The sequence below is a fragment of the Oryzias latipes genome, chromosome 19 (assembly GCF_002234675.1).
Source record: "Oryzias latipes chromosome 19, ASM223467v1".
In the NCBI taxonomy this organism is placed as follows: domain Eukaryota; kingdom Metazoa; phylum Chordata; class Actinopteri; order Beloniformes; family Adrianichthyidae; genus Oryzias; species Oryzias latipes.
Window position 1 is genome coordinate 5,149,913 of NC_019877.2, and position 25,548 is coordinate 5,175,460.

General features: G+C 37.6%; 1 protein-coding gene across 1 annotated transcript in view; it reads left to right on the plus strand.

Annotated features, from left to right (window-relative positions):
• LOC101155643 (rho-related GTP-binding protein RhoN) overlaps window positions 1–25,279 on the plus strand; it is a 29,804-nt gene extending 4,525 nt beyond the window's left edge. The window contains exons 3-5 of the mRNA XM_004080241.4: window positions 10,560–10,669; window positions 20,404–20,538; window positions 24,408–25,279. Of these exons, the coding sequence (XP_004080289.1) occupies window positions 10,560–10,669; window positions 20,404–20,538; window positions 24,408–24,662 (500 nt within the window). The 3' untranslated portion in view covers window positions 24,663–25,279. The remainder of the gene's footprint in view (window positions 1–10,559; window positions 10,670–20,403; window positions 20,539–24,407) is intronic.
• The last annotated feature ends 269 nt before the right edge of the window (window positions 25,280–25,548 follow it).

A 25,548-nucleotide genomic window follows, 5' to 3' on the forward strand; every position in this document is an offset into this window, starting at 1 on the left:
TCAAATGTGTTTGATGAGTTCTTTCTCTCTTAGCCTAAATTGTTCTCAGTCAGGCTTAAAGAAAAAAACGTTCCTAGCATCCGTACTATAAAACTCAATTACATGTTTTAACAAAAACTTTTAAAAGGGTCATAAATCAAACTAATGCAATGACTCAGAGGCTGACATTTACATTGTTAGTTAATCACACGTTGCTAATTATGGATTTGCCCTAAAATCACAGATTCCTGTTGTCTGGTGTAGCTCTATGACAAGTTAGTCTGTGATTTTATTACAAAACATTGTAATTAACACAAATGTTCTTGTTTGACATATGAATTTGAGTATTAAGGAGCAGTTTTTTTGGAGAACACATCCTGTTTATGGTTTGTACTTCCTGGTGTAGGCAGTATCTGACAAAAAGATCAGAGGTTTTCTTGTGTTGATGAAGGGATTTCTTTGTGTAGAGTCATGCTGGAGGAATGTGGACCAAAGAGGCATGCTACCAAAAAAAGGTATCATGTCTTCTTCAGGTGCAGGACTATTTCAGATGTTTTCCCCCATTTTTTTTAAGTTAAAGAAGGAGTTTAATCTACGTTCCTGCAGTCATCTATGGAACAGATCTATTACTTTTCTCTCAACTACCTTGCAGAAATAGTTTTTTTGGAAATTTGGGACAAACTTTTGATCTTTTGAACCAGATTCCCAATGGACCTCTTTTCTTTAGATACCAGTTATGGGATGGGTGTAACGGGCTGCTATCACAGAGATTTCCGGAGGTTCTGGATCCTCATAGGGAGCAGTTTCGGTATTCCCCGAATGAAGTAGCAGGAAATGACTTTAATGGGACGTAGACATGGACACTTCTTTGCTATCGACAGTAAAATTATCTAATTAAGTCAAACAAGAGTGAGTTGGGGTGATTTTTTTTTTTACAAAGAAAGACCTTTAACACCTTACTATGATTAAATACAGAAGAGGAGGAAGAAGAAGGTTGTACGACTTTTTTTTACACATTTTACTTTGCTAACTATTGTATTACAGGTAAGAATCAATACAGGAGCTGCCTGGACCTTCAGTTTGACACCTGGAAGTGACAAAGTAGTTTTACTGCCTTCAACTCTGTGCTGCTTCTGCTTCAGAGAGTCTGACAATGTAGGCAGAATTTTTGCATTCATAGATGCGGCCTGGGAGACTCGCTCTGCACACGCTGGGCAAATACCAGCGACGCCGCCTGCCTCTTCAAGGCCCTGTTGATCCAAGCTTGCAGGCCATCATTCTGTGCCGGAGATTGCCTTAACAATCCATCATTCATACATGAGCAGCTTTTATGATCCCACTTACACATTTGCTCCTTGAAGGCGCTAGCTAGATGTGCTGGCAGCGAGTGAGCAGCTTTGGCTCAATGACAAGAGAGGAGATGAAGGTGTGTCGCAGCCTTTTAGAGGCTTTTTAGGAAGAAATGCAGATAGTACGGGCCTCTGACCAACGTTCTGTTTTTACTGAGCATGTGCAGCCATGTGTGCATTTTGACTGAGCAAATGCATGCAAAGAAAACAGAATGTAAAGTGACGCATGGCTCTGTTTCAAGAGTAGTGAGTTTTATAAGGGAGGGAGAATGAAACGAGCAGTCGGTTATCATGATGCAAAGTTAAACTCAGCCTGGTGGGCTTCTTTTCTGCTCAGACAGCCTGTTAAAAGTCCAACGGTGCATTGAAAATCAATAACCTAGATGCATCTTCTCTCCCAGATCCCAGGGGAGACCCAGTCTGTCTTTCAGTCTTTCAACCACTGGAGTGTGTGCAGCTCAGGAGACACAGTCACACACCAACTTATAGAAAAGACCTTTTCTGTCTACAGACAATAATTATTCATTATTCTTGATAAATATATGTTACTTGATCAAATCTAATGAAAAATCAAAATGTTACGTGGTAAATTATCTACACTTGATCTAATAGAAACCAGATTATGGCAACAATGTAAAAATATATATTTAAAAACAGAAAACACAAAAAGGGAGGAATTATATAAATTTGATTCTTAAGTTTATGATTATTACAGTCAGGATTATGGCATCATCTTCTTTCGTCTTTGTTTGTTTTCTCCGTTTTCCCATGGATGTATTACTTACGATATATTTGTGTTTTTTTATTTTTTCATTATAATATTCCATTATTCTAATGCTTTAATATAAACAAATAAACAAACTAAAATGTAAAAAAAAAGAGGGATTAGTTGTATATATCCCACAAACCCAATCTGTTTATGGTTAAACTAACAGAAATGAATTTAACAGGTACAAAGGTTAAGTATGAATTGACATCCAATATTTAAAAATTATTATAAAAAATAAAAACAAGTTTCGATGTACTATTTTTAAAAATGTGAATGATATTTGGAAAAACAAAACACATTAATGAACAACTTTTATACTACTGTAAAAAAAAGTAAAAAAAAAAAAGAAGGTGTTTGAAGAGTAAACGTTTGCTGTTTATGTTTGACTGAGCTGCTGTTGTTCCAGATTTCATTAGGTTTTATTTTACAGTTTGGGTTATTAGACTTATTTTTGTCTACTTTATCTATTTTATTGTAATTTATTCGAATGGATTAAACAAAATCTGTCCTGTTCTTGCTTTTAATTTTAAGGACCAGTTGGCAGAAATCTTGAATTTGTTGTTTTTTATTTTATAAATTTGGTATTTATAAAGAAATGCTCCTAACTTTAGAGCCTTAACATAATAAGTCTGACATTTTTAAACACAATACATTTTCTATAATAAACCTATTATTCAACTATTTTCTTTATTATTATTATTATTATTATTAACCATTCATTAAAGTATATTGGGTGTTTTTACCTGTTAATTTTTGGTCAATTCTTATATATTATTACTCCTGTGCGTTTTTTTCATCAATGGAGGTCATAAAAATGTTGTCCATATCTGCATATGTTGTAGTTTCTAAATACTAAAGTGTTGTAGTTTACAAACGTCCTCATGTTTCCATAAAGTTTTTTTACAAAAGACTAGAAAAAGGAGCGGCCTTCATGATGGGAGCATGTGGGGCCAAGTGAAGCAGAAGGTTCATTATGGAAGGAAAACGCGCTGCACTTAAGCGTCTGTCCATCCGCTTGAGACCATCTCAATCCCTGATATTTAATGCAAAACTCCTCAGTCCGACCCTCTAGACCGCTGTCACCACTGTGAGAGATAGAAGGGTGGAGGGTAGACACCTCTGCTTTTGTGTAGCAGCATGTCTTGTGTTCCCTCTGTCATTCATTGTAGGAACTCCTGCAGGATTCTTTTTTTGCTAATGTCACATGATGATCGGTGGATGTTCTTGTTCTTTCAATGAGTTAGAAATATTCCACAACAGAGATTTGTTTTCTGCTCGAGTCAAACGATCTGGCACACTTTACACGGGCAGAGGAAGTTTATAAACCGAGCAGCACAGACTCCTCCAGCTGTGTTCATCTCAAGCATGAGTGCCAGCCATACTGTGACATGCGCGTAGTGGGAAAATCCAAATCTGTCACGACATGGTTGGCGTGCACGGATGCTGTTTTACTATTGATGTGGCAGCCGGGACCGCTCAGGCCTCTGTGAAAAATATAAAAAACAAACACAAACTGCTTTCGCCTGGAACAACAATTTTTTATTTACGAACCCACGTGAAGAACAGATTTCATATTGATTGTATATTTTAATTCAACTTTGACTTGATTCAACATTTAATCGCTTTATTCTGTTACTATTCTTTTGAAAATGCTGCTCGACATGCAGTTTAAGGGCACAGCAAGAATCCTTTGAGAGACAAGCAGATAAACAATTTCTGTCATCCAGTTGTAGTTTTCTCCCAGAAAACAACTACTGAGAAAAGAGACGGACTCTGAATGACGTCATGTGACCCATTGTTTGGCTGATTCAAAGATCTTTCCCCCAACTAACTGAAGGGCGCAAAAACAACGCTGCTAAAAACGCCACTGTAATCAAAAATGATCAAAGTGAGTGTGACAGGAAGTGCCCCACAAGTGATGCTCTTGAACATGACATAAAAGATACCCTCTGGTTCATTATTACAGAGAAGTTTCAATTTGCCCAGAGTCTAATTCTAAAGCTAAAATGGAACATGTAGCCATTTGAAATAAAAAAAAATGTATTATTACAATTAGTTAAATTGTAAATCTTGCTTCAAACTGGATGTAAAATCAGAGATTTACTCAAACAATTTATACATGGTTTGTACAGTAATAGCATATAAATTAAATAACATTTCTATCATAGGAGCGCTTTTCAGTCCAGATTAGGTGTCAATAGAAGCAGCAGACAAAACTTTACAAAACACGACAAGCATTCTAAAATTACACATTCACACAAATGACCCTCCGCCTGCTCAGTTTCACCAACATAACCCTCCATCTCTCATATTTAAACTGAAACTTGAAATTAAGGTTTAATATTGTGGACCAGAAATCGATGTCCATGTTAATTTGGAACAAATTTTCAGTCTGAATACATCAAACCGGCTCTCAGACCCATCTTTTGAGGTGGTCTCAGTTCGTTTCCTGTTGGTCTGAGCTTCGGTTTGCGCTGAGTTTCCTCAGTCTGAACTGGCTCCGTGCTCGGAGTTGAACAACTGAACCAAATGGCCACCGAAGCCGGTCATTACGGGATGTAAACAGAGTAGAAAAGGAGCAACCGATGAAACGCAGACAAACATGGAGCAACGATGAGACACAGCAACTCATTGAAATGGGATTGGATGAATTCAGGCTCATTAGAACAACTTTGAACGTGACGCACATCACTTCTCACTGTTTCCCCAACAATCTATATGTCATAAACACCTACCAGCGTACCTTCTTCATCATCTCCTCAGTAGCCGCCTTGCGGCATGCCTCCGCCATACCAAAGTAACAAGTCTAAAGTGTTGTACCTGACAACACTTTTGGTGCAGACGTTCAGAATTGGTCAGCAAAACATAACGTTTGAATAAATGAACTTTAGGGACAAGGACTGTAAAAGCGTAGGACTTCCATTATTCTTTCTCTCATTGCTTTTCCCCGCCCTCATCTTTAGTCACATCGTTTTGTTTACAAGCTTTAGTTCGTAGGTGAATAGTGCGCTTTACGACAGTCTGAATACAAGGTTCAGGACTCGATCCGGACCAAATCAAATGGACTCATTCTGAGTTTTCCAGTCTGACTACACTCTTAGTGTGTTGCTGTTTTTTAAAAGAACCTTACACATTCGTCATCCTCATTTGACATAAACCTTGATTCTGCAGCTCACCTCATGCTGGGAGAATCCAGATGAAATTACCAGGGGTTACTGGCTCAGGCTTTGGAATAGACAACACAGTTTCTTAAAAAAATCTCTTTTCTTATTTTTAGATCTTGTCCTTTTAGAGAAAACATTTAGACAGTCTTTGACAGATTATCCAGGTGAACAACTAAGCTCTGACTGCAGGTGTGTTATTAGAAGAGATAGAGCAGCGCTGTCCAAAAGTGATTGTGAACTATTATCACAGACTTTATTACTACTTGATACTAATCCACCAAATCGATTCTTGTCTGCTCTTTCAGTCCAGCATAGGTGTGCGGGAGTATTAGTTCATCTCTGTGGGTGAAGCTATTATTTTGATACTCTGGGCGTCAAAGAAAAGGATATTCCTTCATATGTAATAGCGTTTGCTTCAGCGCTGTGTGTCACATCAGTAATTTGTTTGAAAAAGAGTTCATGTTTCTGTGGGAGGGCATGACAAGGACAGACAGGATTACAGGTATTAATGAAAACTGTCGCACAAGCTGGCAGACAAAAGTGTCATAAGAGAGGATTAATGATGTTTTTTTTCCGTGCAAACATCTGAAGGTGTGAACACACATGTCTACTGAATTGTGCGGCGCTTGGAAAAGGTAAGAGATTCATCTCTTATCTGGTGCTTCACAGCTCCGAGCTCGACTTGGCAAAGACTCTTGAAAACCAAAGCGGCGTTTCCACAATGACTTTTACAATTTCAGACAAAATACAAAAAAAAAAAAAAAAAAAAGGATGTGCCTCCCGAGCATTAACAAGATTTACAAAATTTAGGCAGGGAAGATGTTAAGCCTGGCTTTATTTCATAATTATGGAACATGCCTGGTGGGGATCATTGAAGTTAGCTTCTCTTGGAATTCTGCTTCATCTTGTGGTGCTGAACACACATCCAGAGGAAGAATTAAAGGATAATATTTCACACAGAAACAACAATTCAGTCGTTAAATAGGGAATCACAAAAAGACGTTTTATTTTAACTCGTCAAAACTTTGACTTCATGTATATATTTAGCGGTTTTTCTGTAAATTATTCAAGGATTTGTACTTTCTTTCTCTTTTATCCTTACAGTTTGGTGTATTTTGAAGCATTTTTCACTACTTTCCAAAGTGGTTTATAGCTTTGTATATATATCTTTTTAGAAAAACTTCAGCTTCTTTTTAAAACATTTTTACAGATATTTTTCATTATGTTGCATAATAATTCCCCAATAACCCTGAAACTGTCCCAAAAAGCTAACTCTAATTAGTAAATTTGGTCTCTTTCTTTTTACTGCAAAAATCACGAAATTTGAGATCAAACTATTTTTACGTTTTATAACCAAGATAAAACATGTATGGAAAAAAGTATAAATCCAAAAAGAAAGCAAAAAGCCAGGTCAAAGCAAAGCTCCTGTTGTGAATAATGCATTCCAAGGAGTATCACAATTATTTCATAACTCTAAAACATGTAAAGCTAAATGAAATTTTTAAACCTTCCTGTTCAATTTTGAAGGAAAACTATACCGATAGGGGGTTGGTGTTACAGCATTTTCAGGTTTTAAGCATGAAATTCTAAAAAGAAAAACAATTTATTTACTGCAAAAATGTTTTATATAAGTGCTGAAGCATTAGTTACAACTTACATGAGATAATACTGCTTTATTTAAATATTCTATCCAGCGACACCAACATTCAAACCATAAGATGCATCTTTTCTACCTTTGCTTTCAGCATCAGATCTCTTTTTTATTAGGAACATCAGAAAAGGGATGTCTTTCCCCCTCATCACATTCCCTGTCTCATAGCTTGTCTTGCGTTTGCTGCAGAGGTTTAAGTCTTAGTTGCTGGTTGAGGAAAAATGCGTTTCTGTTGGTTTGCCAACGGGAGACTGTCACCCCAGATTTGCATCTTCGATATAAACGGGAGAGGGAATTCTCCTGCAGCTGCATGACTGGACTTCCTTAGAGGATGCATTGTTTTTTAATTTGGTGCTAAATAACGCTTCTATATTATATTTACATTTATCTTGTGAAAACTGATTAAAAAAGACCTATTAATTAAATTGTATTTTAGTGTCTAGCACCTGCTTCTGCAGCACATTCTTGTCTAGATCATGTTGGATGTGTTTTTGACACAAAAAACTTTCTGTGTGATTAAAAATGATCAAAAGTTTTCATTGCATGTCTTAATTTTTCTGTGTGCCCAACACCAAAATCTCATTTAAAACTACCTAGATAACAGCCCGGTGTTTTTGTAGCTACATTCTTTTGGGGAGATTCAGTTGTATTCAATATTTAAAGACCCAATCTGATAAAAATTGTGTTTTTAACATGTTCTTGTTTCATTTTACTGATAACGGAGGACATGCAATATATAAAGAAAATATTTATTTTTATGCAAATCGTTGTGAATCAGGAGCAGATGAAAATAGGCCATCAGAAAAAGAGCGTGCTCTGCTCCGCCCCATTCCAATGGATCCACTTGCAGACAAAGTTTTCCTCGTCTGAGCCGGCATCTGGCTCAAAACTCTGCTTCTCTGCGGCTCCCATATATTTCTCGCAATTTTAGTTTCACCGGTAAATGAAACGTCACCTATCTGTTTAGAGCGCACAAATTGATAGGTGATGGAAAGTGGGGACGGGGATGCTCCACACCAACAGTCCTTTTCACAACAACTGCCGCTCTGCTGAAACTACGTCTTAGAAAATGGCATGATGGTTAAAAACGGCATAATCATAATTAAAACTGAGAAATGCTTTGTAAATAGATAAAAAGACGATTGGAACGGACCTTTAAGATTTTTTTGTTATTTAAAATTCTACACCCAGAAGGCTATATAGTGTAAGTTTGTAGCTAAAAACTCTTCGTAATCACAGGAAACACTGAAGGAGATTTTTCGATGACCTTTGGGATTCCTTTAAGAGTTTGATCACAGAGCTCCCGAGGAAGATAGATGGCCTGATCCCGCTACAACAGCAGCAATCCTCCCTCAAGGGGCATCAGACTCCAGAGTGGGTCAGAAAAGCTCTTAGATCAATAGACATTAGCCGTTACTCGAGTGCTGTTCATGAATTTGTTGACATCATGGAAGGCGGTGGCGTGCATGTTTGCAGCAGAGCACATTTTACTATGAGACACATAAACATGTTATTACCCAGGATCAGGTTAATTCAAGATAGATGAGAAACTGTAGCTAAATTCATTCAGATGAGCAGACTATGCTCTTCCTGTCAACAGATAGAGGGCAATATTATTGGAACATAGAAAACTAAATTGTAGGAGCAGGCTTTTCATTGTTTTTTTTTATTATCTTGAATGATTTTGCATCATTGACATCTTTTTAAATTTTTTAACATTTAAAACATAAACTATTGATAAGATTTAAAATGAATCCAGAAGAGGACAAGGGTCAAACAGACCCCTCACATCAATGGAAATATTTTTTTAGTTGGAACTTGATCTTAAAAATGTGCTTTCAGGCTTTTGCCATTTAAAGGAAAGGATCTTTGTCTATATTGCCCTGCTCGGAATGATGTTGTTAGGTAAGAGTACTCGACCAACTGCATAACTAAAACTTTAGATTTGATGTGATTAACTTCATAGCTAATGACAACAGCATCATTTTACAATCCTGCTATGGGATTACTATTTACTGACTGAAAAGTCTTTTCAATATGTTTTTCAAAGTCAGAAATACGGAAACATCTCAAAAAGTGTTTTTTTCCCTCCATTCCATTATATTCAGAAAGTGCATAATTACCTTTTTTGTAACCTCTCTTTGAAAAACCTAAACAAACAAGTTGCTCATTTAGCTGTTTGGATCCTGCCGCAATGCGCTCAGTGTCAAAAAAGATGCCAATTATAACAAAAATGCCAGAATAGTAACCTTTTCTCTTTGCTGAAATAAGGGGTATTATGTTAAACTATTTGCAAAAATATTCAGCATCTTCCAAGAAAGTTTTGAGTAGTAATGGAGTCACTGAAGGAGAAAGTAGATCTAGTCTCTTGAGGGACAACATATAAACAACATATTTAATCTTTTTTGTTTTTATGATGATTTTTGGTGGTGATTATTTTTTTTTACAAGAAATGCAACATAACTTGCTTTTTTTTAATTAAACATTTTTACTTCATTTGTTAAAAGAGGGACCCGGTTTAGCTCGTGCTGGTTTGCGGCACCTTCGGTCCGTGAAACCAGGGTTCAAATCCGGGCTGCTCCCTGTTCCCTTCTCCACCTCTGTGCAGGTCCCAAGCCCGGTTGCTTTGAGAAGGTTGCATCAGGAAGGGCATCCGGCGTGAAACATTGCCAGGTTTACCATGCGACTTGTTCGCTGTGGCAACCCCTGATGGGAAAAGCCGAAAGTGAACAACAACTTCATTTGTTAAAAAATTAGATAAAATTGTCCAATAGTTTGATTATCTGGTTCTGCACAGGTAACAAATACACTACAATTCAGTAGTACTTTACTGATCCAGATCCATTAGTTATTAATAAATTTTCACAGAAATAATGTGGAATTTTCTTTTTAATAAAAAGATAATAAAATGCTTTTTAAGGGCTAAGAAATTTAACATTGCAACAGTATTTAAATGTGAAACAAATAGTCCAAATCATAAATATAAAGGGTCATATAAAATATGTCACTTCTATCTGTTAGCTGAAAAAAGTTTTTAGAGGTTAAACTTTCAATAAATCTAATTTGAAATATATTATTTCCCGCTGACATGTGTCATCCAACAGGGCCAACCATTAATTAAAGATTATTATTTAAAGATGTAAACCCGTTTTACACAATTACACACAAATATGTTGTGTTTGACTGATGTAGGAACTGGCTTTGCTTTGGGTGTGCGTTTCAGGCGGCTGTGGTCTCTGCAGATTTACTTTTGAGCTGGTCTTTTTTGTGATGTTGCCAACGCTGTGTGATGGTGACAAAAGCACTTAGTGCTGCAAACAATCATGAAAATGCAGAGGGAATGTTGTCCTCTTTGGGGAGGAATGTCCCCCTTTGCTCCAGTCACAATACTCGATTCAGTCTGTGCCCCCCACACAACAACACAAAAAACATTCCACAGTGAAATACCAGGTGATGCTTTGTGTGAGGCAGTCATTATATCCCGTGCTTGACCTTTTATCTAATCAGGATGGTCAGACAAAACAGAGCTCATCAAGTCATTTGTAAATTGTACATAAAAAAAGCTCCAAAATATTTTGAAATACGTATATAGTTTTTACATTTTAAACCACTAAAATAATAACAAAAGTGTTGGTTTTCTCTCTCAGGTTCAACCTACTATGACAATGTGCGGCCGTTGGCTTATCCAGACTCGGACGCCGTGCTCATCTGCTTCGACATCAGCCGTCCAGAGACGCTGGAGAGCGTGCTGAAAAAGGTCAGTGCCGCATCACAGAAGTGTGGGCGTTTGATCTTCTTCCAACATGGCCTCAACATCAAGGTATAACAGGCTGCTATGACAGAGTAAAGAAGAAACAAATGCTTCTAATTCACTAATGTGAATGGTACGCTTTATTTTGACTGTTTACTTGAGCAGTGAGTGAGGCAGCAGTTAGCGCAGAGGAATTTTTCATTTTGTCACTAAAGTATTTCGATTTTCTTAGTCACAAGGAGTCCCACAGGGATCAGTACTGGGCCCAATTTCTTTCATTCTAATTTTTCTTTTTTTTTTTTATAAAACATCTGCAATGTTTTTTATTTATTTGATTTTATCTTTAATGTAAATTATGAAGCATAGTTTTGGCCTGGTGGAAGTTTTGAGAAGCTAAAATATTCTCAGAAAATTAAAGTCATCATAGTAATCTTAAAATAGAAAAGGTGTTCGACATTCTTTTAGTGTCCAAGTCACCTGTAATACTAAAAAACACAACACATTTTTAGTAAAAATGCAGGAAAATGTACAAGTACGCAAACTGTTGTGTGACAGTATGGGCGACTAATAACAGTGTTGATGGATTTTGGTTTATTTCAAGCAATTGCAGAAAAAAAATCGGAGGAAAAAACAATACAAATAAAAATGCATTGATATATCAAATTTAATTAAGATTTTAACACATAAATTGAGTAGAAAATAAAGAAAAAATGTCTTGACATATTTGCTCTTAATCATAAATGAACATTTTTGCACCTTATTTACAAGACACACACATGACACATTGAATATATTGAATATATTAGAGTTTGATTATTTTCCTTAAAGGGAGCGGAAAAAGGCAAAATTATATTATATATCTGGCTTCTTAAAAGGTCAATTAGAGTAATCAGTACAGTTGATTTAACACATTCTTTCTAGAGTTACAAGTTTATGACTTAAAGAATATGATTTACTTGATGTATTTATTTATTAAAATTTGTTTTAAACATGTAATAATGAAGTCAACATGGTACAATATTGTAGATGAAAACAAAAATAATAATAAAATAAACACGTTTAAAACAGAACAAGCAGAAGCTTAGCTTATTCAAGTGTGCCCCTTAAAAGCAAAAATTAGAACTAAAGAAGAAATTAAAGAAATAAAATCTATAGATATGAGCATACAATAGGATAATAAATACAGTTTAACAGTCATTTAAATATTAAAGACATTTTAATGTGTGAACTAAAAAAAAAGTAAAATAAAGCGCTTTAAGATATAATTTTAAAAAAAAAAAGTTTTTATAAATGATGGAAATTGATGTTTAAGATAAGAAAAGCAACACAACAAATCATATAAAAAACTACTTGTATATCTGGATAACAAACCATGAAGGAAAAATGTATTTTTTACTTAGAATCTATTGTATATTTGAAATTCAAATTTTTTTGGTACCTACATAATTTGGATGTTTAAAATGATCTGCTAGGTTTTTATATTTGCAATAATACCATAACTGTGACTTCTAAACCTCAAGTAACATGCACTAATAGTTAAAATAGTCATATTAGTTCTTTTTAAGACTGTTAGATTAATTTATTTTTTCCCTTTTTCAGCCACACTTTCACTTAAAAACGTGCAGCATAAAAGAACGATAGCGAGAACTCTCTGAACACGGACATTTTAAGCGGCTTCTGCAGCATCGTTTTCAGGTCCGGGGGAGGTTGCTCATTTATGTGGGACGGTTGAACATCAGACATGTCGAGGTTTTGACCCCCTTTCAGTCTGCAGGCATTCCTGCTGCCAGCACCATCATTCATCAATGACATCCGCAACGCCACTAAAAGCACATATCTTTTATGGCAAGCAAATTCTCACATCCATAAGGGCTTGACTTGAAAGCCAACTTAAACTTTGACCTGATTAGATGACTGAATATGCCTTTTGAAGATGCATGCTGAGGATGTTTAAGTGGCACGCTGAAGGGTCGCTTTATTTGGTTTTTGGAGTGAAAAGGAGAGGAATTTATGGGTTTGTAAGCGTCAACATTTTAGGCTTCAGTTTGCCTTCTTGTACTGTTTCTCCCTCTCTTTGGTTTGCTTCAGGCGTACTTTTCATCCCTAAGCCGTGATCCTCAAATAACACCCTTACAGTAGCACTTTGTATTCTTCCATTTGTGACAGCTTTCAGCTTAATCAATGTTTGCACCCTCCAATTTCCCATTCAGAGGGACTGTTCTTTCTCAGCTACAAAAACACACTCCCTATGACTTCCTTTGTGCTTTTGTACCATCTCAAATCTCTTCTCCAATCTTTCTCTTTATCTGTTTTCCTACATTTGAAATGCAATCTTAGTGTCTAACCAGTTGTCACATTGATTTTTTTTTTTTTTATCATTTAAACCTTTTATATCTACAGATCTTCTCCTGTATTTTTCACAAAACTATCTCCGTCTTCTTTCGTCTTTTCAAGCATCTTATTTTGAAGTCACAGCATGACTGACGGCTGTTATGATAAGAAATCTGACAACACAATTTGTTTTGGGCTGAAAATAAAGATTACAAGAAAAATTGCAACTGCATGAAGCAAAAAAACAACAACAACCAAGTATAAAAATGCAAACATACACTCACCGGCCACGTTATTTGGTACACCTTGCTAGTACCGGGTTGGACCACCTATTGCTATCAGAACTGCTTCCTTTATGGCAAAGACTCACCAAGGTACTGGAAACATTCCTCAGAGAGTTTGGTCCATATTGATATGACAGCATCTCACAGTTGCACATCCATAATGCCAATCTCCCCTTCCACCACATCCCAAAGGTCCTCTGTTGAGATCTGGTGACTGAAGGCCATTGGAGTCCAGTGAACTCACTGGATACCAATCTGAGATGATTCCAGCTTTATGAAATTGTGCCTTATCCTGCTGGAAGTAGGCCATCAGAGGATGGTACACTGTCGTCATGAAGGGATGGACATGGTCAGAAACGACACTTGGGTAGGTTGTGGCGTTGTAACTATGCTCAATGAGTACTTAGGGGCCTGAAATGGGCCAAGAAAGCCTGAACCATCAATACATGGCATTTTCTCTTTTTCGGGCCATTCTCTGTAAACCCCAGAGATGGTTGTGGGTGACAATGCCAGTAGATCAGCAGTTTCTAAAATACTCAGACCAGCCCGTCTGGTACCGACAACCGTCAAAGTCATGCTCAGTTTGAACTGCAGCAGATCATCTGGACCATGTCTACATGCCTAAATGCATTGAGTTGCTGACATGTGATTGGCTGATTAAAACGTTTGCATAAACAAGCAGTCGGACAGGTGTGCCTAATATAGTGGTCGATGAGTTTGGTTCATTTTGATATTTATCAATAAAATACACACTGGAACAATCAACACAACAATTTCGTTTTTATAAACTCTGAACATCACCACAAGATCTGTTAAACTCCTCATTTGAGTCATGAAAAACTACATTTCTGCAGAAATTTGACAATCCTACATGTAGCAATTTTAATTTTACGAAAATTTATGGAAGTATGTAATAAATAGTGGTTGCAATTGAATAAGAGTGGTTATAAACTGAGAGTAAAGATTTACACTTGAGTTTTACTGATTAAAAAAAAAACATCACAGTCAATTTTTCTAAATGTCACTCGGACTCAATTCTTTGCACACCTTTGAAAAGCTGAGGGAAGTCGAACTGAACTGAATTAAAAAAAAGAACCAATCATGATTGGAAGAGTAAATATTTTACTGCAACTTTCAAACCGAATACAATTCAAAAGTGTGGCCCATAAAACCGACTTAAACACAGAGAAATCCATTTTGCAGACGTGCATCTGCAGAAAATGAGAGCCTCCAGCCGTCTGTCTGTCTGTCTGTCTGAGCAAGGCTGTACTTACAGCAGGCTTTAAGATAACCACAGATGTCAGCACATGCTGATAATGACTAACCTTCTTCTCCCATGAGCCACAGCACTGAAACAGCAAACAGATGAAACACACAACATGGATCTTTGTGAGACAACGTGATATCCTCCTGGGAGATGTGTGATTTTGGCATTTTTGTAGAAGCTAGCGTCACCCAGGCTTCACAATTCACACCTGCAGCACAGTCTCACATTCTGCTTCTCAACAAATTCACTCCTGATGATGTTATGGTGTGAAAAGAGTAGACAGCTGTTGTCGTTGTTCTATTTCTGGAGTTTAAATTTCCCTCCCTGGCAATAAATTATGAAATTAGGCCTTTAAATGTGCATATAATCTTTCACTACGACACAATTTGGGAAAAATAGATTTAAAAACTTTTAATTCAATCATGGCAGATCATGGGTAACACTGTCAAACTCTGCTGCATCAATTGAGTCTTGATACGTTTTGACAATAATCTTTACATGCAGTTGAATTTATATTTCTTCCCCTTTTTTTCTAAATATTTGAATTGAAGTGAAAATTTTGCTCAGCTTCAGACGTCTGAAAACAGACACAATATCACAATGGTTTGCTTTTTTTAGTCACATTATTAATTACATTAATACATTTTAGACATCATATCAACAATTCCCTTCATGGGGTCACGGGGTTGCTGGAGCCTATCCCAGCTACTGTTGGGTGAAGGCGGCATACACCCTAGACAGGTCGCCTGTCTGTTGCAAGGCCACACACTCAAATTCACAACAAGAGTGTGAGGATTGTGCGATTTATAGTTTGGGTTTTTAGTGATGTTTTTGGCCATGTTTTGAGTTGTTCCGTGTTAGTCACTCTATATTAATAATCATCCACAGTCCTGTTAACTGTCCTCAGCCTATGTAAATGTCTTGATTTTGAGTTTGTTATTGTCAGGAACCGATGGCGTAGGACCCAATATGCAGTAGACCAGGCTTGGTGGAAGAAACTTAAATATTTAAATAACATTTAGTGACAAAACCCATGATTGCCATGGTGACAGAGCAGATGACCTGACAGGGCAAATCTGAAAACAAGACATATAACAGAAATGAAAACAGCTGTGGAAGATTATTAACTAAACTGCACGTTTCTCACACAAGAGCCAATTTAGGCCAAATCTGAATTTCTTTCTTTACCCCTATGGCTTCTCCATGCCCTCACATGTATCCCTCCGAGCAGAGCGATATGGAAAAAAATAGTGTCTTACAATTGCTACCGCTCGATGATGTCATCAAGGGTCGCCGGTCATCTACGTTTGCGCGTAGCTGCCAGTGCTTGGGAAAAGCACAACATTGGTTTTATAACTTTAAAAAAGTCATTCTAAAACAAAAACTCAACACTTACATTTAAATGTAAACTCCTGTACAGTAGGCCACACCCACGTGAAGAAACGCGTTTCTCCTCCGCGCCACAACTAAGACACAGGTCACTCTGCCGCCACAGGGACAGCCAGCTCTAACTTGGTACGGCTCCTCTTTGAAAAAAACAAGTTCGGACACCACTACAGCTCATAGACTGTATATAGAGATGGACAGCCGGGTGTGATGTCACCCATTCAAAAAGCCTTACCTCTGGCTCCGTCGCAATGAAGCCAATTCAGACGCCATTGTTCCACCATACGGGTGCCAGCATTTGGAGCCAGTCAACAGTGATTGGTCCGAGTCGGTCTGAGTCACGTTTCTAGGGCAACTACAGTCGCCAATCATGAGTAAGATTGTTAGAAATCCATTCACCTTCCACTGAAAACGGCTCGGGAAAATCTGTCAATCAAATGTTCGAGGTAGGGGACCAGTGGGCACCACATACTTTTACTGAGGACTCTGATTGGTCGATTGATACCTTGAATAAGTTGCGATAAAAATAAAGACGTTAAAAAAAAGCATCAAAGCAAGAATGGTTTTCTGACAAATATAATCAGTCTGTTGTCTATGGGACTTTTGCTTCTTGGTGCCAGCAGGTACGTCCTGTTTGGAATGCGAGGGGGGAGGGGTCAGTATATCTAGTTCCTATTTACAGTCTAAGCTACAGCTTTAAATGCCCCTACACAATTAGAGCAATAGCCAGGAGCCAGAAGGGTAGAGAACAATTCAGATTCGACCTTAGAGTCATCAATTAACATTTGAAGCATGTTTTTGGTTTAAGAAGAACATGCAAACTCCACACAGAAAGAACACAGTCCGGATTCAAACTATGGCCTTCTCACTGTGAGTCCACAATGCTAACCACTACACCATTGTGCAGCCCTAACACAATAGTTAGCAAAGTGAAATGTGTGATACAATTGCCAGGAAGTCCAAATCTGCTCTGCATGCCAATGTGTACCTTTGTGAAATTCGTTGTAAAAAAAAAATTCAGTTTTCATCCTTGTTTGTTAGAATCTGGTAAACTTTCAAATAACCATTCTCTGCTTTTGCCTTTTTTGAGGCTCTGAACTCCAGAGACAGACTTTATCATGCAAAATCAAACTGCAGGTCCAGGCAGCTCCTGAATTGATTCCAACCTCACACTTCTACGATCTCGTGTGTGAGGCCTGAACGCTTTCTGCTACAGAATCCATATTGGAAATAAAGCTATTAAATTTATGACTATTTAGAATTACATTTTATTGTTGATCAAAGCATCCAACCATGTGTCCATCCATCATCTGCCACCTTTCTTGGTTGTAAAGATGCCACTTTTTCCAAGCTCAAACTGAGGCATTTCCTAGTCCAGCAGTCAGTCTTAGGCCTTAGTCACAACTTAGGGCAAAAACCGGCAAACTTGTATGCAGGGGACCTGCAGGAAATATCAAGGTCGTAGACCGCTAAAATGTTCATGCGACAGGTCGTAGCGAACACTTAAAGGGTTCAAATAATGCAAAATCAACTTTTTGAGCTTTTAAGTGTTACAATGTTAATACTTCAGGAAAAACAACCTCAAAGTGGTATTTTGATCCATTCATGCATCTCTGAGTATTCCTCTAAAACACTTCTCGCTGAGCACAAGCCCCTCCCAATCCAAGCCCCTCCCAATCCACGGAAAGGAGCGGATTCTCACATTGTGATGTAGATCAGTGAGAATCAGCCCCTTCAGTAACGCCCCCACGCAAACACACACACCCACTTTCTCCATGGAGCTGGCGGTGATCGTCTAAAGCGCTTTCGTTTTATACGCACAATATGCGATATCAATCTTTGCAAAAGTTTGGGTGTTGTTTGTTTTCGTGGGCGAAACGCAGACACGCTGCTGAGGTTGACTCTAGGTTGACGTCATGAAATGGGCGGCACCCACAAGGAGAGAAAGGCGGAGCCTCAGAGATTGCGTTGTGTTACTTCTGGGTAGGAAATAAACTGTGAAAATAACTTATATTTCATCACAAATGTCTTCCTTAGTCCGCCAAAGGAAATATATTATCATATAAATGGATATAGTTTACTCTGAAAGGCTTCAGAATAGCATGATAAAGGTCTTTTAAGCTGCACAAAGCTTGTTGTATTTACCACAGAAATACCACAAAATTCCCTAAGTTTTCTATCCAATGAGATTAATGCAGATAACCATCACTCACGATATATTATTGCTTCATAAATAAACTCAATAATGATGCAATAATTACTGATTCCGTTCAGGTTGTAGGAAACAAATCTTAATTTTTGTTTTCCTGATAAATCTGTCTATCAGCTCGCGGTTCTTAACGGCTACTGCATCAGTAAGTGCTGCTCCCACAGGCCTTTTGTGACTTTAAACTGCTGCTGTTCAGCGGATGAGCGCAGTTTTGCTGCTGTTGTTGAAAAGCAGAAGCTCGCTCAGCACAACAGCACGCCGGAACGCGAAGCGCCGGCGAGACACAGGCATCCAGGAGAGAAAGAAGTCTTTGTGGAGGCAGAACAAATGGAGCAACAGTTCTAAAAATGGTGTGTGAGCAGATAATGAAAGCAATCTTAGAAAGTAGCAGAAAGGGAAGGAGCTCAATAGTGTCAGTCTCTGCTCTGTCCCAGTTTTCTTCCTGAATCTATGACCCCACGCATCACAAAGCAGCCACTACAGTCTGAAATCAAATCTATATGTGTGAGTGTGTTTGTGTTTTTTCTGAGGAAATGTAATTACATTTCTGGTCAAATGAGAGTTCAAATGGCTACAAGTTTGAGAAATTTTAGAAAATGTTGCTTTCTTTTTGTTATGTTCTGCTGTGAACAGACTAGCACACAGACAAAACTGTTAAATGCTACGAGGATGTTGCTCTGGGCTTCTAGCGAGGTGATTAAATACAAATTTACCGCCTCTAACCTGCATTTATTTACCCTGCAGCCAGAAAAACTCACATCTATTGCTGAAAAATAAATAAATGCAAACATCAATATTACTCTTTCTGTTTGCCAGGTTTTTAAAGGCTAGAAATTGAAAATATGTTTTACTACGTGTATCAGGATTACCGGTAGGTTTTACATAAAAACGATCTCCAAAAATGTCAAAAGCACACAAACAAGACCTACTTAAATTAATCCAAAAGATGTTTTGAACCTTTTAGGGATTTATGTGAAGGCCTTAAAGGCTGGTTCAAGCTTCATAAGACAAGTAAGAAAGAAGAAAAGTACGTTTTTTCCCCCCAAAACTCTGATGTGTAAGAACACATTTCTCAATCTTGGAGTGTCGGTGAAGGTTCTCATTCATCCAGGTGGCTTGGACTTGAAGTTTAGTCATAGTGTTTTCCTTGAAACATAGATGCTCTTCCAAGTTAAGCCACTGGGATGAGCAGGAAAACGTTTCAAGGAGCATGTTTTAAAGTTCAGTTGCAATTACTCTACTTCAAGTCAATCCTGGAGTTTAACCCAAGTTTGTGTTTTCACAAAATGACATTGTTTACTTCCTGCAGCTCAGGTTTTGCACGCCTTGCAGCTTTTGGAGCTTTTTCACTTTCACCTGCTCAGTGTTTTTTCAATGTTTACTTGTGCAAATGCTATAATGTGATTGATCTAACATTAAAAGTTGGTGTGGTTAACAGGGAAAATGTTTTTTTATGTGGGGGTGCAAAAGAGAAGGGTTGAAAGGTCACCTTTTCAGATCTTTTGGGCTTAAAGTTCTCTCTTGAAGGGCTGCACGAACATGTTTCCTGCTTATAGTATGAAAAGGTCTTTTAGAATTTTTTTGATTTTTTTCCTCAGCAGTTAGACTTATTATGCCTAAATGTGTTGCATAAGTTTAAAGTTTTGGTGTGATCCACTATCTTATCGAAAATATAAAATCTTTAAAGTCCAACTACTTTTGATCCCGTTTAAAAGCGTTCCCAGTGGTCTTTATGATGTTTTTAGTCAGGGTCAAGAAATCTGTAGTTTTTTGGGATATTGTTTCTGCAGAGCGGTAGCAGTTCATCAAAAACTTGCCTCTGAGAGCAACTCCATCACTACTTCCCCTTTCCTGTTGCTGAGAGCTCTCTGTTTACATGCTCCCTCTAGCTTACAGCCCCTCACACCCCCAACCTAACATTACCAGTGCAACAAAAATGGCGAGCAATGTTGGAGCTACACAGCTGTAAAGTTTGTGTATTTTTTATGTAACAAATACTTTTTCTCTGCTCCTGATCCAAAACAATCTGGACAAAGAAATACTCAGAAATGCAATTTTGAGCTACATTTACTTAACTTTTTCCCTCCATCATCAGACAAAAGCCACAACATGTTAAAAACACAGTTTTCATTAGATTGAGTCTTTTAAGAGGAGCAGAAAAAGAGGAACTGAGAACTTTGAGTTTGGTACTTTAGGGTAAACAAGAAAAACGAAAAAACAAATTCATGCCATTTGTGTTTGCTTGTGTGTCTGCTCTACAAAGTGGCTCGGTGAAACACAGGAGTTCTGCCCAAATGCCAAAGTGGTGCTGGTCGGCTGCAAGTTGGACATGAGAACGGACCTCAACGTGATGCGAGAGCTTTCCAAACACAGACTCATCCCCGTCACCCACGAGCAGGTGAGCGAAAGGCCGAGCTGCATGAAGCTTACAGTCTGATTCAATCAGATGGTTTGAAATGGACATGCTTTTCCTGTATGGCCAAACTTTTTTATGCAAATTTAAACATACTGTCATCCAAAGACAAAACATCAAACATTTTTGAAAACGAGTCTGTAAAAGGAAGTTTATTTCCGATCATAACTAACAAATATGAAAGTACAGAGAATACAAAAGAGTCTGAACCAAACACAAAAGACAAACAGCAGTTGTGTAATATTCCAGAGCCTTTGATGCGATTCGGAGCAGCGAACAGGCAAGAATTTAAATAGTCCATTTCCATGTAAATGGATTTCTCAATTTCTTTGCAGCTTTCTGTCAACAAAACTGTATTTATTCTTTTTTCGAGGCTGAAATTAAACTCATTTATTGCAATTCTAGATGACACGGAGATTTTGTTCTCGCTTAATGAAGAAAAAAAAGTAAGCGACTCTCATTTGAATTTGTAGATAATATCCTGAAAGTGGAACTACAGAAATGCACACATGTTTATGTATTAAACATGTGTGTTTCATACATGTGTTTTTAACATGTCACTTTGTTTTCTTTGTTTTCTGAAATGTTTTTTACGTTTCGGTTTCTGAAACTTTGCTTGGTTTTTTAAAATAAAAATGCTGTTTTTGTATTTATTTGTTTTGCTTTTTTAAATTTTTGTGATCTTTAATTTTTTTTTTTTTTGCGACAAGTGATTTGCACTTCAGGGCCACCGTAGAGGGGTCAGTAAGTCCAGCTCTCACCTCCAAGTCTTTAAAGGGGAATCTCAAAACTAGTCTCCCGTCTCTTATTGGTAAACTTTTATTTATTCCAACCTTTTTACACAAACACAGGTACAGAGGCTGTTCAGCTCTTGGTCTTTTATTCAAGTTGCATCAAAAATGTTTCATGCTGGTGCAACATAAAGCAATAGATGTTTAATTGCTTCTTGCCTCTCAGCTGATGATACCTGCAAAGGATGTATGTTTTTCTAATGTTTTCATTGAAATGGTTGAAGCCAAGCCTGCACCGCTTTTTTCCCCCTATGATCTACGCTCCAAAGGGGGATTTTAAAAACAGCCTGAAGGGGTCTAAAAGCCTCCAAATATTCTCCTAATCTAATGAAAGTTGGAGTGAGAAATGCAAACTTCCTCATTGATTCTGCCGCTCGTACGTTTAATATTTTGCCTGACTGAAGCGCATTCTTTCATTTGGCAGGTAGATACTCGTGTAATGTGGCTTTTCTCCAGCACAGATGGGTGCACACCTACGCCGTCACACCGTGCAGGTTTTCAATTGCAGAAAAATTCAATGATATAAAAAGATGCATATGACAAAAACTCAAGTTGACAGAGTATGAGTGCCATTTCTTACAGCTGAAGAAGCAACGGTGACCATAAATCTCCCCACTAATTTCCTGCTCTATGCTGAGATAAGCAGTGAGAGGACAAGGTGGGGGGGAAAGAAAATTCCGTGTGCAGCTTCCACCCTCCAGATTTAAGGTGGTGCTAAATGCTGCAGAGAGCTTCTATACTCAGGTTTTACTGTTGCAAAGATTGAATAATTCATGGCAGTGTGGGGGCTATTTTCTTTTTGTCCCTGCAAGTCTGTAAACTGGTAATATTGAAAAAAGTTAGAATAATTATTTTAGCGCTTTCTGACCACAAATAAGATAATAAAACTAAATATTGTTGCAGAAATGCCTACAATAAGACATTTATTGAAAGCACCTTCTTACATGCTTTAAAAAAAAAAATGTTTTTAATGTTGTATAAATGCAATCCTTTGCTTCACTGAATGAAATTAGGTCTTCTCTGAGAGCAGCCGCACGTTTATGGTATATTAATTTAAATTATATAAAATAAATCTCCCTTATGTTTACTTTAGGGTTTGGTTCCAGCTCTCTGCGGCTTGTTTTAGGAATTAAATGCTTTGGAAGAAAAGCAAACCCAGGCTTAAAGCAAAAGGACAAACACAATTGATTCTAAGTTGGCAATAAATGTTTGTTTGGCATCGACAACTAAAATACCAGCTGCTATTCCTAAATGAAGCAGATACGTGGTGTTTTCAAAAGAAAAGCTGAATCTTTTAAGATATAAAACTGTTTGGTGTGTGTGAAATCTACTTAAGGTTTTAAATAAATAGACACAGTCTAAAAAACAGATATTTCTTTGAAATATAAAAAAAAAAGTTTGTTAGTTTATTTTATTTATTTGTTTGTTTGAGTGGGACAGTGCACATTAAGGAACAGGCAATAAGTGTCAGAAGTATGCCGGATTAATAGAGTAGAATGGAATAGAATAGAATAGAATAGAATAGAATAGAATAGTTCTTTACTAATCCCTAAGGAAATTTAAAGTGGATTAGGCACAATGCTAATGTCCCTCTCTAGTCCCATATCAGAACGTGTGAAAGCTCGTCTGAACTCTGTAAACCAAACAACAAAGCTCAGGTCTGCCTGAAAACGAGGGTCTTGGCTCACTTGCAACTGAACCCTGGTGTGAATCTAAACAGACTATAAGAAAGCAAAAGAAAACCAAAGAGAGTAAAGGATGAAAGGGGTTCTGCAGCTAAAGAATCAGCTGTTAATCTCTTAAATCGTGAGGGTTTTGGGCAGTTTGGTTTGCTCAAGCGGGAAATGCAAACCAAAGTAAATTCAGGCATGTCTGCCATCCACTGCCTTTTAAAAGCAAGTGTGCCAAACTGCTGTAACAACTAGAAAATACAGACTAGATCCAGAAACATCTGTATTTTACCCTTCTACACTGGTGCTTCACCTCCAACATTCTTTGGACTATAATGGTTCTTCAACACTTAATGCAATTGAAGTAATTCCAGTGGATTGTGAAGTGGAAAAAAAGCAGCTTTACAGTAGTGAAGTGTTACACAATCAACGTAAATCAGCTGATTCTGACAGCGTATTGTGGGGTTTGGTCACCCTGAGCGATTATAAAGAGAAACTCATCATTGTCACTGGTAAACGAAAGTGTTCTTTGATCATTCATTTATTAAAAACAAGAATTTACCGGAAAAACAATTTACGAATAAAAAATAAAAAGTGCTTCATTTGGAATTAAAAACAAAAAATTATAACGAATTGATTTATAGATAAATAAGAAGTGCATCAGTTATTAAAAATAACGATAGTCAATTTATGACTTTTAAAATGGTTCAAACCAGGAAAAATAATAATAAATATAATAAGATATATCTTATGATTAAAATTCAGAAAAACATCCACCATTGCACAGTTCCAGCAGGTGCAGATTTAAATGTTAACGTTTAACTTTAATTTTATTGTGTAGTTACAGGTCTAGAAATAGAAGTTTTAGTAGTTAATTCTACTTTTTTGTCAAACAAAATATCATAAAAAAAAAAAAAATGAAAATATTATTTTTAGTGTAAAGTCCAACTTAAAACAGTCATTGGAGTCAATTGCTTCCTGTTGCCACCAGCCTTCAGTGTTTGCTTAACCCTTGTGCTATCCTATGGGGTCCAGATGACCCGATCCTTACGGTGATGTTTTATCCCTGCCATGACAAAGGTGGATAAAGGTGAAGAGGATTACACGTAATCCATGAACACCAGTGAGGATCACAAATCATTGAAGAAAAAAGGTTCAGAGCACTGTCCTGTGGGGTCCAGATGACCCCACTCCCAATGTTAAAGTGCCTAGGATAGCACAAGGGTTAAGGAACTGCAATTTTTGGTACTTCTTAGTTAGCATCAAATCCAGGAACAGAAGGACATTTCTTCCTCTTGCAGTTTATTCTGCCTTAAACAGGAAGTGATGAGTGCTCATCAAAGTGGAATAATCAATGTTTTTTATAGTCTTAATGCCTATTTCCTGTTTTAAGGGCACCAGCTTGGCGCGGCAGATCGGAGCTGCGGCATACACGGAGTGCACCTCAAAGTACTCGGAGAACAGCGTCCGTGATGTTTTCCACATCACCACACTGGCCTCCGTGTCCAGCATCCACCGGCCGCAGCTGAAACGGGCAGATTCCCGGCACGCCCTCAAGCGCGTCTCACAGCAGCCTCCTCGGACTGAGATTCACGACCACCCGCCTCCCATTAGAAAGGATCGAGCCAAAAGCTGCGTGCTCATGTAGCCAGTCTTAGGATTTTATTGTGTGTGTGTGCACATGAAATTAAATTATAGGAGGATTTTTCAAGATCGTTGCACTGCATTATGGATAATAAAGCAAAAACAGGAGCGCTGTCCTGTGGAGCTCTTTGAAGGACTGTTTGTCCATTTTTAGCAAAGCACTGCTCGTAGTTTTCTTTGTCTGTGTTCTCATAATGGAAGGCCACCGCACTAACTAAAGCAGCTTTTCCTTGTCGCTTTTAAGATACCAAGAGGACAAACACAGGCTGGTTTACAACTGAACCACAGGACAGAAAAAGATGTTTTAAAAGCTGGTGCTGCAGGGAGCTGCAGTCGGCTACGCTGGTGCCGCTTTTCTCAAATGCACTTCTGATATGAAGCATTCAGGTGAATGAAGCACAGTATGGCGCACACAATGTTTTCTGACAAATCTGTACATATGTGGGAGTGAACTCTGCTGTTTCAAAACATGTAACAAAGGTCACACATGATCATTTCTGAACTGTTGTGTAATTATTCAGAGCATGTTAAGAAGATGGAGATGACCTTACCTGTATATGCGAAAATAAAATTCCAAAATCTGGTCAGCTATAGGGGGTTGGAATATGTTTTAAAATGAAATATAATGTAAAGGGGAAAAAATGGTATTTGGTGCGAGCTTAAAAGGCTTGAAAGGCCCATCCGGTGATGCTTTATAATGAAATTCCTTAAAAATCCACTTAAGGGACATAAACTAGCAATAATAGTGTGTTCAGAAGCCTTTGTAGGAAATGTTTAGGAGATGACCCTCACCAATTTTAGATTTCTTCCTAATACCTTAACCCTTGTGCTATCCTAGGCCCTTTAACTGGTGTCCATGGATTACATGAAATCCTCTCCACCTTTGTCCA